The sequence below is a fragment of the Ammospiza nelsoni genome, chromosome 32 (genome assembly GCF_027579445.1).
Source record: "Ammospiza nelsoni isolate bAmmNel1 chromosome 32, bAmmNel1.pri, whole genome shotgun sequence".
Lineage (NCBI taxonomy): Eukaryota > Metazoa > Chordata > Aves > Passeriformes > Passerellidae > Ammospiza > Ammospiza nelsoni.
Window position 1 is genome coordinate 2,206,513 of NC_080664.1, and position 17,846 is coordinate 2,224,358.

The following is a 17,846-nucleotide window of genomic DNA, read 5'->3' on the forward strand; positions in this document are numbered from 1 at the left end:
GTGCCCTGTGATTTCTGACAGGGCCTGAATGCCAGAAATTGTCCATTTTCACTGCAGTGGAGGCATCACAAACCTTGTGCCTAAAGGTTGTACAAAAGCTGCTGTCCGGAGTGAATCCCCCTCATTTGCATCACTTTTGGGGAAATGCAGAACTAATTATCTAATGGGAGTCTCCCTCCTGCAGCTACAGCCCAGATTGGGGTGATTCAGTGCAGAAGAAACCACCAAAGCCTCCTTTAATCCCAGAAATTAATAAATCTCCCTACTGTGCTGGGCCATGGCCAGTGAGCGCCGGGTGGAGACAGAGGGTTCCTCACCTGAACCCTGAAGAACATTGGTGGTATTTCTGCTCCCATACAGAACCAGCCCATAAACTTTGGTGGGTAACACAGTCCAGCTCTGTTGCCACCAAACCAGGCTGTGCTGAACACAAGGATGTTTCAAGGAAAAAAAAAAAGCAAATCCAACCTGCATTTCCCTATGGACAGAAAGGGAGGGATTTCTGCTCCTCAAACCCATTTCAGCAACCCCAGCTCCTGCCTGCCCCAGGGCAGCCTCCAGCTCCCAGAGCCAGGGCAGGACCGGTGACACTGGTTCACGCTGGGCTGCTTTGCATGGCTGGCTGGGGCATGGCTTCCTCTCCTTTCTTCTGAGAAGATTTGTGGAGGGTGTTGTCTGTGGTCAGGAGCTTCCTCGAGCCACCTCAGTGACACCAACCTGGAAAAAGCAGAGAGGAGGAATCACAGAATATTCTCAGTTGGAAGGGACTCAAAAGGATCACCAAGTCCAGCCTTTACAGAGATAAATCTGCTTGTCTGTGCTCTGGGAAGAGCAGATTTCCTGAGAAAGTTTCACAGTTGTAGAAAAAAAACCCTGAATCCCTTAAAACTAGGTCAGAATTTACCCAGATGTTTAGTTTGCCCACCAAAGAAATAGGTCCGATGTTCCCCATGTTCCAGGGCTGAAGAATCAAAACAATTTGGGGATTTCCACTGAAACCACCTTAAAGGGAAGCCATGTTAAGCAGAGGAGAAAGAAGCCCTGCATGATCCCACTTTGCTTTATCCAGGGAGGTGGAGAATCCTCCCCACATGCTAAGCCCGAACCACGGGCCTGGAGTATCTTTGTCCTGCCCTGATCCACACCTTCACAACTCAGATCTCTGACCAAACCTTCCCCCTCCCTCCCGTTAGTAACACTGACCACATCACAGGGAACAACTTGCTTTGGAATAAAGCATGGATTGTGGAGCCATCTGACTGCAAGGGATGAGTGTTGGCAGGAGGAACTAATTAGGGACTAATTTCTTACCTATCTATCCAATCTGCTCTGTTTCAGGTTCTCTGGGTCTTGTTTGTTCCCACCTCCCTGGGGCTGCAAGGCTGAAAATCCAACCTTGCATTTGCCATCAGTGCAGCTACGAGTCCCCCATTTGGCTCTAGCAAAAGTAGAGTAACGGGTGTAGTAAATGGTGTGTTTGGTAATTAATAGAAAGCAATGTCTCAGGAGAATTTACATCTCATTTGGGGTCAGAAAGGGGAAACAAAACCACTGGACTTCCCAGGAGCTGGAAACGGACTGATAATTGGCTAGTGAAGACAAAGAAGCCCGGATTATTCCTGATCATCATTCCCTGGGTAAAAGATGCCATACATCTGCATCCACTCCACAGAATCCAGAATCACGGAGGCTGGAAAAGCCTTCCAGGATCACTGAGTCCAACCTGTGATTAATCCCACCTTGTCATCCACACCAGAGCCATGTCCAGTCATTCCTTGGACACCTCCAGGAATGGGAACTCACCAGTCACCTTCTGTCCTCCAGGAACAGCTTCTGAGACATTTAAACCTTTTTGTTAACACCTAAAATCAAAAGCTGAAATGGTACAAGTTGATTTGGTTTAAAGTGAGATTATTGCAAACCAAATCATTGTGGTGTGACTGGGAACTTCCCAGATTGACTTTGTAAGGAATCCACCATAAAGTGGAGTAAAGCAAAAATCCCACTCCTAAACTGTCAGCAAAGGAGGCAGATTTGCTCATGAGATTTCTGTATCTCACTCACAGTCCCAGCTGGTTCATCCCAGGATCTCTGCTTGTGCTCCAACTATTTAATTTTTTTGCAGAGTGGGAGCAACTGGGATCACTGTGATCAGGATTCATCCTCCAACTTCTCTGCTGCCAGAACACCAAATCTCGGCACTCCCCAGATTCTGAGATTGTTAAAGCCAAGCCTAAGGCACAAACATCCTCTCCTCGTGTCCCTCTTGCCTCCTCCTGATGTGCTCCATCACCACCATCTCCACAGAGGCCAAAGAGGGTTCTTGTTCCTGTAAATCTGATCTAATTTTTGCTGTTGCTGTTGATTCAAAGGCTGGATGAGTTTGGTTTTCCCATTTCTGCTGCTCCTGAGCTAAAAGGCGTGAAAAACTCCTCCTCATTCAATGCTAAAGTGCAGAGGTTCAGCATCTTTATCTTATTCCAGGTCAGGCGAGAAGGAGGGGACAGAGAGGCCAGGGAAAGAGTGTCTAGTGACAGACTTCAGAAAATGTTCTTTATCTTGGGTTCCTTATCCAGGCTGCATGGAAGAAATGTCTCTTGAGCCTGCCTGGTTTTGTTTGGCTTGTGATGGTTGGTGTCAGCTTTTGACGTAAAAAAAACATTTTGGTAACTCTTACACACGGGAAATAATGAGCAAGTGGAAAAGCTTAAATGACAGCCTTGGCTTGGAGAATATTTCCTTGTTCCATTCATTCTGCTGGGGTTAATTACCAGCTCAGCTATTTACTGGGATGGGTGTTCTTCCTGCTGTGGCTGCAGTTGTGCTGCTGTTCCTGCCTTGTGCTGTAGGGACACGCTGTGGCCAGGACTTCTGAGAGATTATTTTTTGAGAGATTATTTTCTGGGAGATGATTTTCTGAGAGATGATTTTCTGGGAGATGATTTTCTGGGAGATGAGTTTCTGAGAGATGATTTTCTGGGAGATTACTTTCTCTCTGTTCCTGTCAGAGTCCCTCTTCCTCCTCTTTCTGCATTCCAGTGCAGAGAGATGATGTGGGAGAAGAAGAATCCCACTGAAGGATCTTAAAGCCCATCCCACTGCAGGTTTTTCCAAGCCTTGTCCAACCTGGTCTTGGAACTTCCAGGGATGGGGCAGCCACAGCTTCTCTCAGCAATCTGTGCCAGGCCCAACCCTCACCTTTCTAGTCTATAAATTAGGCTCAGGTTGGGTGGGTTGGTGTCATGAATCTCTCTTGTTTTAAAAATGAATTTATGGCAGAATTTTCCCACCCTGCTCAGGATGGTTGAACTGGAAGATGCTTGTTAGGAAGGATGGGGAGGGGTCTGATGCAGGAGGAGAGTCTCCCTTCTCCTCACGCTGGCCTTCTGGCAGCACACGTTTGTTTTTTGGAGGGGGAACCCTCTGACTTGTCCATGTGTACCCTGGATGATGGAAGAGACCTGGACCGTGCACTCAGCCTGCATAGATTTGCTTCTCCCCTTTCTCATCTTCATCTCCTCAGCCATGGTAGGCTTTGGTTTGATGTCCTGGGTTTGGTTGGGATGACATTAATTTTATTAAATTAGTCAACCAAACCCAAGACATTTAATAGAAAAAAATTCCTGGAATGGTATTTCTAAATATTTTTTTCTTGCTAGGAGAACTTCATGAAGACATTGCTCCAGTATCAACATGTTTTCTTTGATTATTTTTAATTGAAATTCCAGTTCCCCAAGTTATAACGAGTGTTTGAACTTGTTGCTATTGAAAAGGAAGGGAAAAATAGGCAAAACATTCCTTAAGACTAAAAAGGAAATAAAAATAATAAAGTCAAAACAATTCCCAAGATTAAAGCACAAAATAAATATTGGGAAGACAGGTAGCAATGCCTTGCCAGGAGAGAATTTTGAGCTTGTTTTACAGCTTTAATGAATGGTTTGAAAATCATTTGAGATTAACCCTTTCCCTTTGCTCCCGATATAAATTTTTTAAGAGTTGTAGCCAGAGAGAGAAAAATAAATGCAGCCTTCATTTCCCTCTTTGGTTTGCTAATATACCTCAGAATATTTGGGTGTTGGCTCCAGGAGGAGGAGGAGGAAAGGAGCTGCCCTTGTTTTGGATGAGGCAGGATCACCTCCCTTTCTTCTCTCTATTATTCAGGCTAGTAAAAGTTAATTATCCCTCTGAAATTAGGCAGTCACCTCCTGCTTCCTCAGTCAGGAATGGGAAGAGTCACCCTTGGTAATGCTCCGAATATTTCAGGCTTCTGTCTGAGCTCAGCCCCAGGCCCCACAGGGACAGCCCAGGCTCGAGTCCTCTCTCACCTGGGGCTGCCTCTGTGTCTGATTTTAATGGTCAGGGGGGAAGCTCTGGAAATGCTGGGGTGTGCCAGGCCCCCGCCCCTCTGAGCTGGGAATGCCTTGCAAAGCCAGTTCCTGTTTGTCCAGGCCATAAAGGCAGAAAAGGCAGGGGAAGAGCAATGGGTCAGCTCAACCAACCATCCTTTGGTGAGGACCAAAGCCCGGCTCCAGGTAGGGGAAGAGCAATGGGTCAGGTCAGCCAGGTGAGGACCAAAGCCCAGCTCCAAAGCAGGGCTTCCTTCCCCTCCTCTTCCTCGAGAAGCCATCTTTTTAGCAAACCCAACAGAAAGCCAAGATGAATCATGCTGGGTATGGATTGTGGAGGGATGGCCAGGCCTCCTCACAGACACAGGACCCAGGTGTGGAGCTCCAGAGGTTCCTGAACACTTGGCCGAGGCTGAGTGACATCTGGACACCACATAATGAATCCTTGATGTTCACACAATTAATGGAAGCTGCCTGATGGGAGGGACTCCTATTTCCAAATTCCATTTGCAAGTGGTGAATGAAGCAAGCTCGAGTGCAGAATTCCCCACTGAGGTGAGCTCCATCCCATCTACTTGGAGCCAATTAAAATTGAAACTGCTGAACTGGGATTCCTCATTGGAGAGAGGGCACAGGTGGAGGACAGGCGTCCACCTCACACTACCAGGGTCTGACACGCAGCTGGTCAGAGCTGGATAAAGAATTTTCCACTCTCAGCACAGAAATGACATCCCCTGCCATTCGCCAAAGGTCCTAATCTTATTCCCCGCCTCACCCTTTAATTGTCCCCTTTTTTCAGGTTGCTATTAGAATGTTGCCCTGTGAGAGTGGAGAGATTACTGGGGCTGCATGGCCTGTAATTCTTCCTGGGCTGGAGACAGGAAGAAATTCCCTGTGATAATAACGTCTGCAAGTCCGGCGGGAGAGGCAGGGAGGATTCCTGGGGATTTGCAGGCGCCTGGCATGGGACACCCATGTTTGGGTTAATCCCCCTGCCCGGGGCTGCCTCCAGAGCCTGGACGGATCCCATTGGTGCAGACAGCCTCAAGCTCCATGCATTTCATGCTAAATTATACACCTGTGTTTGGCTGGATGAATCACCCCGCGGAAATGTCATTTTTTCCGAGAAATGAATCCCCAGCAACCCTGCTGAGCTCAACGTGGGAGACTCCAAAACCAGGGCAAAGTCAATCCCACCTCACTATGGCCAAGACATCTCAGTGCTTTTTATGTCACACAGTTCAAATAACACTTTGTCATCACCAAAGCCACTAAAGCCAAGTTTTTGTGTCTGAAACACGTCTCTGATCTCACAGCCTTGATCACCGGACCTATGAGCCCAGAAGGGCACTGCTGAATTCATCTTCATTCAACTGCTCTGACTTGAAAGGATCAAACAAATACATTGTTTAGAGGTTGCAATAGGTTGGAAAACACTACCCTGTGGTGCTCAGGATTATTTTGGAGTTTTCTAAAAATCTTTGACATCAATTGTTAACTGGTCTATAAAATATCTTACGTGATATGCTATGAGGAGATAAATAAACCACAGTTACCCCAGTGACACCTGAGCCCCACGATGTCCCAAACTGCCCACAGAGAATCCAAAGGTATCTTTGGTTCTTATGCTCCCCAGAGTATTTTTTCACCTATTTTGTGGTTTCTTTAAATACCATCTATGGAAAAATTGAGAGACAAAAGATGTCCTTTCAAAGCAGTTTATTGAGGACTCAGTGAGAAGCTGGGAAGTTTGAGCAGTCAGTGGGAACAGCTCCATTTGTCAACATGGACAATTTATGCACCATTAACTTCCCTTGGCATTCTGAGGGGAAGGAAAGGGGGTGATCTGTTCTAAAAATTAGCACTCCTTGAGCCAGCCACCCCAACATGCAGAAGCATATATGTTCATCCATGAGCAAATTTCACACACACAAAAAAAAAGCTGATGGCTGCGAAGAATCAGCAGGTGCTTTGAAAATTGCTTTGTTTCAGATTTAAGCATAAATTTGCAGTGCAGGGTTTTCTTGGACCAAAAAAAGACAGGATAAAAATAGAGGGAGTCTGCTCTTTGCAGCATCTCTTGGGAAGGTTTAAGCAGTTAAATCCTCGCGCTCTTTTCTGAAATGCTTTGGGAGGAGCTGGAAGAAAAAAAGAGGGCTCTTGGAGGGGAGAATATTGTTAATTAATCTGCTTGTTATGGGAAAAGACAGAGGGGGAAGCAGTGCAACAAACAAATCCTTAAAGCTGTGATAACCTAAAGTAAGGATTCAGAAATCACACTGTGCTGAGCACCTGCAGGAGAAGTTTCTAGAGGGATCTTTAGGCTTGGAGATTCTGAAAACACAGCTCGGGGGGGATAAATCTGAGGCTAATAAATGTGGGAGTGGGTTTGGTGACAAATGTTGCTGCCAAGGGGCAGAGGAATCACCCTGCATCGTGTTGGCATGGGGCTGGCGCATCTGAGCGCCGCTGTCCTATGGGACCACACAGGGGTCTCTGACGACCCCAAAATTCCCCACCACGCCGTTGTTGCACCCCACGACCTCAGTGCTGCTGGACACAACGACGGGGGGCCCCGCCAGCTGCCGGATGACGCAGCCCTGGTTCCCAAAGCTGAGCACTTGTCCAGCCTGGCAGGGCCCCATCCTGGCATTCATGCCCGCGCTGCCAGCGCTGACCACGTTACGGGCTGGGTACCCTCCGCTGCGGGAGCTGAACCCGCCGGCTTTGCAGCTGACCCCTCCAGCCTGGCAGAACACCTCTGGCATGCACTGCTTGGCCACGGAGCTGAGGACTCTCTTGGGGTGGATGCCGGCGCTACGGGAGCTGAACCCTCCGGTCTGGGAGCTGTGGCGCCCGGCCCGCCTGCCCAGGGAGCCGTAGCCACACACGGCCCCGTTGGCCATCATCCCGCAGTCATCAGGGATGTTGTAGCCACTGCTGACCACAGCTGCAACAGAGCCCATGGGAGTCAGTTAGGGAGGAAAACTGGACGGCTTCCACAAGGCACGTTGTTTCTTGAGTGACAGAACCAACCAAACCTGATTTCCTCCACATTTGTCCAATGTGTCTGAGCCCCTGCTCCGTCCTACTCCTCCCCCATGTCCCAACGCATCCCCTCATGCATCCTCCCCCTCCCCATGTTGCTGGTGCTTCCCAGGTTCAGTACATATCCCATGGTCCCCAGGACATCTCCCTGTTGCCTCCAAGGGTAGAAAAGGGTCTTGAGTTTGACCTCCTCCCCTCACTCCAAAAGCTGGGTTTTTTTAAATTCAAAGGTATTTGAGATCTCTGGGGCTAAACTTTCCAGAACTGGAAAAGGAAGGCAGAGGGACCTGGGGCAGACAGATAATGTTGCTCCTAAAGGTATCTGTCCTAAAACAAGAAACCTTCATGGCTGAAAATGCACAGTTACTTACACACGCTCACAGGGTTCCCCACACATATCCTGTGGGGAGAAAAGAGAAACACACATTACTCACAACTTCCAGCCACAATCCAGACCACTTAGTCCCTTGTTGCAACACGCCTCACTATCCCTGGGACAGGAACTGTTTTTGCTGGCACCCATATGGCCTTCATGGCCTCCAGGCACCTCTCCAGGTCCAGTTTCTGTGAGTCTGGGGAGACCTTGGAGGTAGAATTCACTTGGGAGCTGCCATAGCCTCAGATACACAGGAGGGAAAAGTGTCACCAACCTGCTCTCTTCACCCTCCAGCAGAGTCTTGTAGGTGGCAATCTCGATGTCCAGGGCCAGCTTGACATTGAGCAGCTCCTGATAGTCCCGCAGCATGCAGGCCAGCTCGTCCTTGGCCTTCTGTAGAGCATTCTGCAGCTCAACGTGCTTTTCTCGAGCATCTTTGAGGGCACAATCCCCACGCTGCTCAACGTCACAAATGGAGGTTTGCAGGCAGGAGACCTGTCAGGGGAGGAACAGCAGTGTAGGTGTCTGCAAAACTTCTTATCCTGGTTTTTGGACACTCTGGGTTTGGATAAATCTGCTCTTCCAATTGCAAACAGGGAAAACCCACCAGCATCCCATCCCTCTCCACCCACTTTGCACTTTCCAGCTAGGGCCTAGAGCAGATGTCAAGTCTTCTAAACATCAATGCATCACCCTGCCCTGTGTCTGAGCTGTCCTACTTCTCTGGAAACGTCTCCTACCTGCTTCTTGACGCTCTCCAGCTCACACTGCAGCTTCTGGATCATCCGTGTCAGCTCTGAAATCTCACACTTGTTGCTCTGCAGGTCATGGCAGAATTTCCCTCTCTTATCCTGCAGCTCCTGAAACTGGAACAAAGAAATAGGACAATCGTCACTTTTGGCCTGTGACATTGCCAGGCACAGACCCAGCTGGCCCCTTACTCACCCTGTTCTGGTAGAAAGCATCGACTTCTTCTTTGCTCTTCTGGGCAATCTCCTGGTACCAGCACTCGACGTTCTTGATGATGCTTTCCATGTCCAGGTCTCGGTTGTTGTCCATCTTGACGATGACTGAGGTGTCGCAGAGCTGGCGATCGACCTGGGCCCTTTCCTGCGGGGTAGGAAGGGCTTTGTCAGCTCTTCTCACCTCTCAGGCTTTGCAGGGAGGGAGGGAAGGGCTGGCACATGGAGTGGCTGAGGGATAGAACAAGTCAAGAAATGTCCCTCGGGATGGCTCAGCAGAAAATCCTGCGGCAGGATGAGTTGCCACCTGTGACTGCTGACCTACGTGCTGACCTGCAGCAATTGTGTCCACATCAAGGGCGAGAAATTGGAGTGACTTAACCCTTGGTATCCTCTCATCTCCTTCTGCCTGAGTGATTTAATGACAGGACTGAGCTGGGAGTTGCTTCAGCTCTAATCAGGCAGCTGCAATCCGGAGGAACGAGACGGACTCATCTTTTCTCCAGGGTAGAGTTAGGACACAGCCAATTCCTACCTGGAGCTGCATGAAGGAAGGGGGAACCACCCTATCTCCAGCATAATCATGTTAATTTTATATCAACCTTGTACTTCCATGCTTTTAGTTATTCAGGGCTTTGTATGAGACACATCCCAGAGGAGTTTCCAGCAGTAGAAATTTGGAGCATCTGAAGGATAAGTCAGGACCACCGAAGTCCCAGGATGTACCAGAGGAACTCACCTCCTCAAACACACATTTCAGCAGCTCCAGCTGCCTCCTTAACAGATCCACCTTCACCTCCAGCTCTTCCTTGTTTAAGAAGATGCAATCTGCATCCTGCAAGAGGAGAGACACACACATTCCAGCCCAAACCTAGCTGTAAATGTTGGAGAAACACACAGAGGCAACACCAACAAGACAGAAATGTGCCTCAACAAGATTTCAAGAGAAAAAAGGTGTGAGAGGGTGAGTCAGGATAACCTGGTGCCTCCTGAAGGAAAACGAAACCATTCCAACATGACTTACAGGAATTAGTTGATTTATCACTTAGGACGCAGCTACAAACCCACAACTGTCTAATGAGTATTTAAACACAATTTTTAATATTCTTCAAATGATTCCTGCTTTTCTGATGTCCAAGAATAAAGGATGTGGAGAGACAGACAGAAATAACTTGGTGTTCTGGTGTGACCTGTCCTCCTCTGTCCCCCTCCCACACTTCAGGAAGGCTTTTAAGGCAACAAAACTGGTGCTGTAGTGCTGTTGATGTAAACTTTGGGGAGACATTATTTTTGCTTTCTACTTGCCTCTTTTCCCAACCCTGTACCTCTTTCTAAGTCTCCCTCCAACTCATCATAACACTTTTGTGATTTTTTGTTAATAATTAACTATTTCAGCCAATTTTGCCCCCAAAAAACCTACTACAGGTAAAACTATTCATGTCGTTTGAGCTTCTCACCTTTTTGAGTGCCACAAATTCATTCTCCACAGTTGTGCGCCTGTTGATTTCCTCTTCATACCTGTTGGAAAAGGAGGAAAAAAGGGCTGAGGAACAAAATTGCTCAGACACTCAGACACCAACCATCAGGTATAAATTATAATGACTTCAGGTACAAATGACAATAACCACCAGGTAAAAAAATGACAACTCTCTCTTGCTGGGACTGCCACCAGGCACTGCCAGATCAGTGTCTGGAGACCAACATTAAACCATCTCAAGATCAGAAGCTTCTTCATGAGCAACAACACCATTACCAATGCAAAGAGCTTGCCAGCGAGACAGAAGAATGTGGCACTCCCAGAGGGGACATGCCACAAGTCTAGGAGAAATTGCCCAAGATGAACCAGAAAAGCAAAACGCCATCAGCTAGAGGAGCTCAGAAGATCCTTACTTGCACTTGAACTCCTCCACCAGCTGGCTTGTGGCACATTCTTCACTGCCCAACTTCTGCTTTTCACACAGCAAACAGTCCAGGCGCTTTCGCAGGTCACAGATGTAATTCTCGAAATACAGTTCCAGGTTTTTCCCTTTCTTTGGCAGCACATATTGCTGCAGGAGGCCCCACTTGGTCTCCAGCACTTTGTTCTGCTGTTCCAGGAATCGAACCTGAAGGCAAAAGATAGCAATTCTTCAAGTAAAGAGGTGAAGGCAGGGACACAACACCCGTTTAACTCTCTGCTCTTAACCACAGGTGCAGGAATGGGATTTTCAGGAAGTGAGAGATGATACAGCACCATGATCTGAAAGTTATATGCCCTTATTAAGAGATCTTTATGCCACAAGTCTAAATTATTTCAAAATCTAGAATTCAGACATGTAAATTATTTAGAAATCTAAATGTCATGTCTACATTATTTAGAAATCAAAGACTCGCATGTCTACGTTATTTAGAAATCCAGGAGCCTGGTGTCTAAATCTGCATTTCTTAACAAGTATTAGGAACAAAACTCCAGGTGGTGCCTCTGATGTATTTTAGGATAAAATCGAGTCCCCAGATAGTGAAAATGCTTTGTCTCTGTTTTTTATACAAAGGGATCCTTGGGTGACAGATCAGATTTCATCTCTAACCTTCACATGTCTGGATCAAGATTAACCACCTTTGCCTTTGGGAAAGTTTTTGGAACTGTCACTATATTTAAAGTCAAAGAGAGGAGGGAATTATTTGAATTATTTAACACAGGACAGAAAGGTGAACCAGCCAAGGCTGTAACTTCCACCTAAGCTGCAGCAAGAAATGCAATTTGAACAAGAGGAAACACCTGCAAGAAAGTCCACTGCAACCACGGCCATGATTCAAAGGCCATGGAATGCCAGAGCAGGGACAGGGCTGAAATGAACCCCATTAAAAAGATCTCAATCTGGATCAACATGCTCTTAAAATTATTATTAGTTATTAAAAATTGTTAGAATTTCCTTAAAATTTTCCGTGGAAACCTGGACCCCTGCATGGATCCAGCTCAGGGATTCATGGCAGAGCTGGACTGGGGCTTTGGAGGAGGTTGATGGACTCGTGGCACACGATGGGTTTGGGAGGGGTTCGGTCAGGTTTTGTTTTCCTCGAGGGAGAGCAATTCTGGAGCAGGACTGCACTCACCTTGTCGATGAAACAGGCAAACTGCGTGTTGAGGGTCTTGATCTGCTCCTTCTCCTGGCAGCGTATCTCGTGTTCCAGCGGGTCCACCCCGACGCAGAGGGGCTTCAGCAGCCGCTCGTCGATGCAGATGCCCTGGATGCCGTCGGCCTTGCGCTCGGGGTACCCCCGCACGATGCTGTATCCGCGGGGGCCGCACAGGCCAACCCTGCCCCCTGCAGCGTTCCCGTAGCCCATGCCTCCGAAGCCCATCTCCCCAAAGCAGGCGGTGCCGCAGCCCCCGTTGACATAGGAGATCCTCCTGCTGCCGCCCAGGTTGCAGACGCTCCTGCTGCTGTAGGCGCCGCAGCGCACCGGCTGGCTGGCCGACGCCGCGTAGCTGCGGCCGCAGATCTCCGAGGCTGAGCTGAAGCCTCTTCGTCCCAGGACAGATCTCACCGTTGGTGCCTGCCTGCTCATTGTGGCTTGTTTGAAGGTAGAATGGCAAAGTTACAGGGCTGCTCTGGTGCAGGATAGGAACAGGGATCCCACTGGAGAGATGCAGGGATGCTGTCCCTTATATATATTTGGGGAAGCTGGCCTTGATAGGATCAGGACGGTAATTTAAGTACTTAAGGGTTTGGTTTGCCTGGCAGCAATAAATGCTCCTCAAAATGCAAACCAGCCCAGCAAATAGTAACTACTGAGGAAATAAAAAGGAATCTAAAAGTGCTCTGTTTGCAAGTTGCCTTCGAATACATTATGGTTTGAAGTGCTCCCCTAACTTAGTGCTAATTATAGTTTAGGAACATTTTTTAAGAACTCTTTGTGATTTGTTTGCAGTGTGTCGTTTGGGGTTTTGTGTCTCATAGGGCTGTGTGTGATGGGATGTTTTGCGGACTTGCACTTTGTGGGGGTAATTTCACAATTTTGGGTGCGGAAAAGTAACTCAAAGGAAAAATAAAAGAAGAAAGTCAACTGTAGAAGAACAAACACTGTGGAAGTTGTGTCATAATGGATCATTTCTGTATCTGAAACGCCAGTAAATTCACTGAGCTTAAGGTCTGGATTTGTATGCAAGGACTCAAAATATCTCCCAGTTACATGCACAGAATCACAGAATTATGGGAATTCTGAGAATGTGCAGAAGCCTGGGAATGTGCAGCATTTCACAATGACCTTCCCTGAAACACCAGTGAAGCAGATCAGGTTTCACCCAGGATCTGTGACATATTTCTGTTTGCTCACCGATGTATGTTCTGTGCCAGCAGTGACCATTTTTTCTAGAATTATGATGGAAGTTCTTATTTGTGACAATTAATTCTTTGGCTTTCACTATTCTTTGGCTTTCACTATTCTGGAGCTTCTTCCAAGGTTGGGTGTCAGAGCCCTTTTAGACTCACCTCCTGGAAGTCTCTACGGGGAACAAAAAAGGAACAATAGTCAGTTCCAGCTTGGCAAGATCCGCCCCATTCACCAAGTGACGGCTGAATTTGGGTGACTTTGCCAGACATGTCCTTGAGACTTGGGGAGACAGCTCCAAGGCAAGGAGTCCCTGGGGCCATGCTCGGGGGAATGGGGGCAATTTGCTCTCCGCAGGGGCTGGGCTTTCTGCACCAACAGAGGAAGTCTTAATGAGTAGATTAGGCTGGACAACAAGGAAGGCTGTGACTCACACTGGGGAGATGAATCCCTCTCTCTCCTAATCACCAGCCCGAGGAGGTGAGGCAGGAAACCTCTCCAGGCCTTCTCCAAACTGGCAGTTGGAAAGTCAAAACAAAAGGGCTCTTTCAGCTCATTGCAGAAGAAGTGTTTGGGAGAAAAAAAGGACACTATAGTTCAAACAACTGAGCACCTTCAGTCCTTCCTCTCGAAGGGAGCAACGCTTGGAGGAATCTCCATATTATATAATGGGGTGGCAGCTGGAGACCCAGGTTCTATGTTCCCTCATCCTCATTAACCTCCTCCAAAAACATTTTCCGAGAGTCAGGATGACAAAAATTATGCCAAACCTCCTCCAAACACACAACTTTCTAGTATCAAGTGTTTGAAAAGAAGATGCACATGGAAACTGTGGGATGTGACAGCAGCTCCAGGATCCCCAAAGCCATTAATTGAACCTGTAATTGCAACTTCTGTGAGTTTGAGGGGCTGGTGGTATAAATTAGTTGTGTAAACTGCTACTTTTGCTGTATCCAAAAGGGATAATTCCAGATATTTACAACATTCAGATGACACCTTTGTTTATAGTAGTTCAGGCTTACAGTGTAAACTTGGCTGCCAGCACAGTTGGAAATATCAGATTAAGCAAATATGAGAGGCTTCAAATGCTGCAGTTTGGAACTTCCACAGTCCTTGAAGTTCTAAACAGATTATCAGAAGCAAAATGCAGATTTGACTCCAAAGAAGAGCCGATGTTCGGAATCCTGTGGAGGAAACCAGCCTCATCATCAGACTGAAGATGTGCCCCATTCCCACTCTGCACTCCATTATCCAAGTCGGATGTGTGGGAGACACTTGGAATGCAGCATAGGCTGCAATTAAACATCTGTGAAACAGCTGTGCTGCAGCAGCCCCAGTTCCCAAACTCATGAGAGCCACTGGGTTCCTGAGAGGGAAAAGATTTTGAGTAAAGTTGCTCAACATTGGGAGAATGTGTGTGTTGGCCAAATTTCTGTTGTTTCTTCTGGATCCCAGTGGGAAGGCAGCTTCATTTAATGTCTTTTAGGTCTTTCCAAGGAATAGTAAGTGGTGTATAAGACCTCAAGAATAACCTATTTGTTTTTGTGAATATGGATGTGGGAAAGGGGAGAGCGCTCTGAAGAAAAACCTGCAGCTTTTTGGCTCAAAAGAAAAAAAGACAAAAAATAAACCAAACAAAAAAACCAACAGAGGGGAATAAGTGAGGAAATCAAAAAGGAAAATATTTTGATGAGGGATTGGATGAGTCATTTTGACAACTTGCAATCGCTTCCTTTGTCAGCATTTCACTCCCTTGAATGCGCCGCCAAAAAGGGAATTCATTAGAGGAACAGTGGTGTTCACTAATTTGTTTGTTGCCTCTGGAAATGAATCCGGATGAGCTCTCAGAAGGTGTTTTATGTGATAGTCTCAAAGGGCTCTGTTATTATCCTTAGCCATTGAGAGCTCCTCACAGTCAGGTTGGACAATGGCAGGAATCTGCCTGTGCCACAGCCATTTGATCCATGTACGACTGGGTCGGAACGTGGACTTTCACAGTTTCTTGGACTGGGGAGATTCTTGTCCAAGTTATTAATGACATGTTGGAGGATTGATTTGATTAGTGCAGTGTCTTGTATCCTAAAGCCAAAGTTATCCAAGGCAACTCAGTCTGGTCATATGTTTTTGCCTCTCATTAACAATCCACGTGCAGAGTCAAAGCTGGGATTTTTCAAGGGATATTCCTCATAAAAGTCATCAAACACTGGGCCTGGGTGCACTTTCCTCCTTCCTTCAGCCATCAACCTGGCCATGGATTCTAATTTCCTCTTTGAGACTCCATCTCTGGCTCATGGAAAGAGACCTGGCATCTCCAGACAGTGATTCATCACCTCCCAAAATAGGCAGTGGAAGCAGGTGGGAGGAATCCACCTCTGCAGCTCCTTCCCTCTGTTCTTCCTGGAGACCAGAGGCCGTCTAGACAACCAGACACCAGCCCCGGCGCCTGCTTGGGGAGGTTGAGGGAGGTGAAATGAGTCCCACCCTTTGGGCACTAAATTTCTTCAGCACCTTTGAAGTCCTAATGAGAGCCCCAACATCCCACGCTCCTGGATCCACTCGTCTCGCGGTGCCACATCGCCCGGTCCTGCGATTGGAGGCATCAGAGCTCAGGCTCCCAACAAAGCAAAGGCTTGGTTTGATCTTCCTCCTATTGTGTTCTTCCTGCTGTTGTTTTCTTCCTCCTGCAGTGGAAATTAATGTCGGATGTATGGGCATCCTGGGTGAGGATGGTGTCCCACTGCCTGGCACAGCAAAAGTGTTAGAAAAGGTGAGAAAAATACCTCAGTTTTTAAAAGGTTACAGAAGTGTACCTGTAAATCCACAAGATTGGTGATCTCTTCCAGCTGAAGTGGTTTTCCAGTTGAAGAGATTCCCTGAGCCATCCTAGGAAGGAACTGCTTGTGGAAAGTGGGAAACGTATTCAGCCAGGAGAAAAGCTCTTCCTGTGCCAAAAGTCCAGTGCCCAGATAAAGGATTGGATTGGATTGGATTGGATTGGATTGGATTGGATTGGATTGGATTGGATTGGATTGGATTGGATTGGTGCAGCTTTGGGAGGTGCTGCAGAATTTCTGATGTTCAGAGAGGCCAGGTTTAAGTTCAACACTTGCCAAGTTAGCTTATCACATCTTGAAATTGTGATAGGGGAGTTTGGAGGCAAAGAAATAACCTTAATTCCATGTCATTGCACTGATTTATTCTCCTCTTGTATAAAAAGGTCTGTTTTTAGTGGGAAACCTTTGGCAATCAGAGCCCTCCTAATGAATATTTATACCTGTTTGATTGCTCTTTTCTTGTCAAATCTTTCTTGTGGTTTCCTTCATTAATGATTGAGCCTGAGGTATCTTGTGCTTCTCATATTTGATTGGGAAATAACTTCTTATCACATGAGAGTGTGGGGGGAGAGGAAGCTCTTGCAGTTCTGAATCCTGATCATTTTGGTGAGGAAAGACCTTTCTTCTCAATTTTGCCTTCGGTAAAACGTATCTGCCCAACCTCAGGTTCATTTCTTTGTTGTGTTCTTTCATCAGTCTAATCACAAAACATTTTATTACTTTTTTTATCATTGATTTTATGTTGGTTTCTTTTTTAATCTGCTCAACTGTGCAATGAAACAAAAAGATCCCCATTTGATCTTTTTGAAAACCTGAATCATATTCATAGGATCTCAAAAACAATGTTGAAAAACCAACCAAGCAATTTACAAGGCTTTTCCCCCCATAACCTCTTCCAGCAGATTTTGAAGAGCTATAAAAATGTGTGTTTTGTCATCACATGTCTGCGACAGACACAACATAAAAACACAAAGGCTGACATGATTTCATTCTGAATTTTAGAACACCCATTTGAATCCACGTAGGAGTCAAATTTGATGCAAATCATCTTAAAAGACCTTAAATTTACACCAACCAAAGACTGGATCTACATTAATGGATCCCCATTGCCGCAGCCATGGAAGTCTCCAAGGCCAGGCTGGAAGGAGCTTGGAGCCATCTGGTCCAGTGAAGTTGTCCCTTCCCATGGCAGGGTGTGGAACTGCATGGGCTTTAAGGTTCCTCCCATCCCAAACCATTCCCTGATTCCATGACTCTCTCCAGACTGCTCTGCCTCCTCTGTTTAATTAAGACTTCTAATCATTAGCTATGTCTTGTGCAATTAAGGAATGGCCATTTCTGTACTTTTGGTGAGCACCTAAAAGCAAACGGTAACATGTTGGCTCTCCGTTAATTTTACTGGAAAAGGAGCAAAAGGTTTAAAGCCACCCAGGAGAAGTGAGGGTGGTGTAATTTACGTGTGTCCAAGGAGCACCAGTGGAGTAATTAATCTTTGTTGACTTCAGCAGGTGGAATTCTGAATTTAGATTTTTTTTTATGGCTTCCCTGTTTGCACATGCATGACCAGTCATTCCCAGGACATCACTAAAATCCTTCCTTCCTCTCCATGACTTATTGTGTCCCACCACAAAACTCCACTAAGTCTCCTAAAGCTACATCAGAGAGACTTTATGAGCTCCTTTTCCAGAAACACTTCCCAGAACACTTTAGGGAAAAGATTCTGGATTAAATCACACTGTTTGGCACAGAGATAGCAAAGGTTTAATGAGGAAAAATAAAAGGGAAACAGGAATTGAGTGATAAGTGCCCCTATCACTCAAAATCACACAACCAACAACTCTAATTTAAAGAAAGAATGGAAATCAAAGGAATATGGGGGATTTCAATGTTCCAAGTGTCCCTTTTTGATGTGATCCCAGGGGAGGAGCTTTTCTGATGTGGTTTCCTGATGCTCCACTGTTCTCACACC

At 46.7% G+C, this 17,846-nt stretch overlaps 1 protein-coding gene across 1 annotated transcript; it reads right to left on the reverse strand.

The window, feature by feature from the left end:
- Positions 1-6,820: 6,820 nt before the first annotated feature.
- LOC132085697 (keratin, type II cytoskeletal 7-like) lies at positions 6,821-12,281 on the reverse strand. Its single transcript, XM_059491134.1, has 9 exons — positions 11,826-12,281; positions 10,623-10,837; positions 10,190-10,250; positions 9,472-9,567; positions 8,716-8,880; positions 8,511-8,636; positions 8,045-8,265; positions 7,766-7,794; positions 6,821-7,296 (listed from the first exon to the last, which is right to left on the reverse strand). The coding sequence occupies exons 1-9, from the start codon at positions 12,279-12,281 to the stop codon at positions 6,821-6,823; spliced, it is 1,845 nt and encodes a 614-aa protein (XP_059347117.1).
- Positions 12,282-17,846: the final 5,565 nt, after the last annotated feature.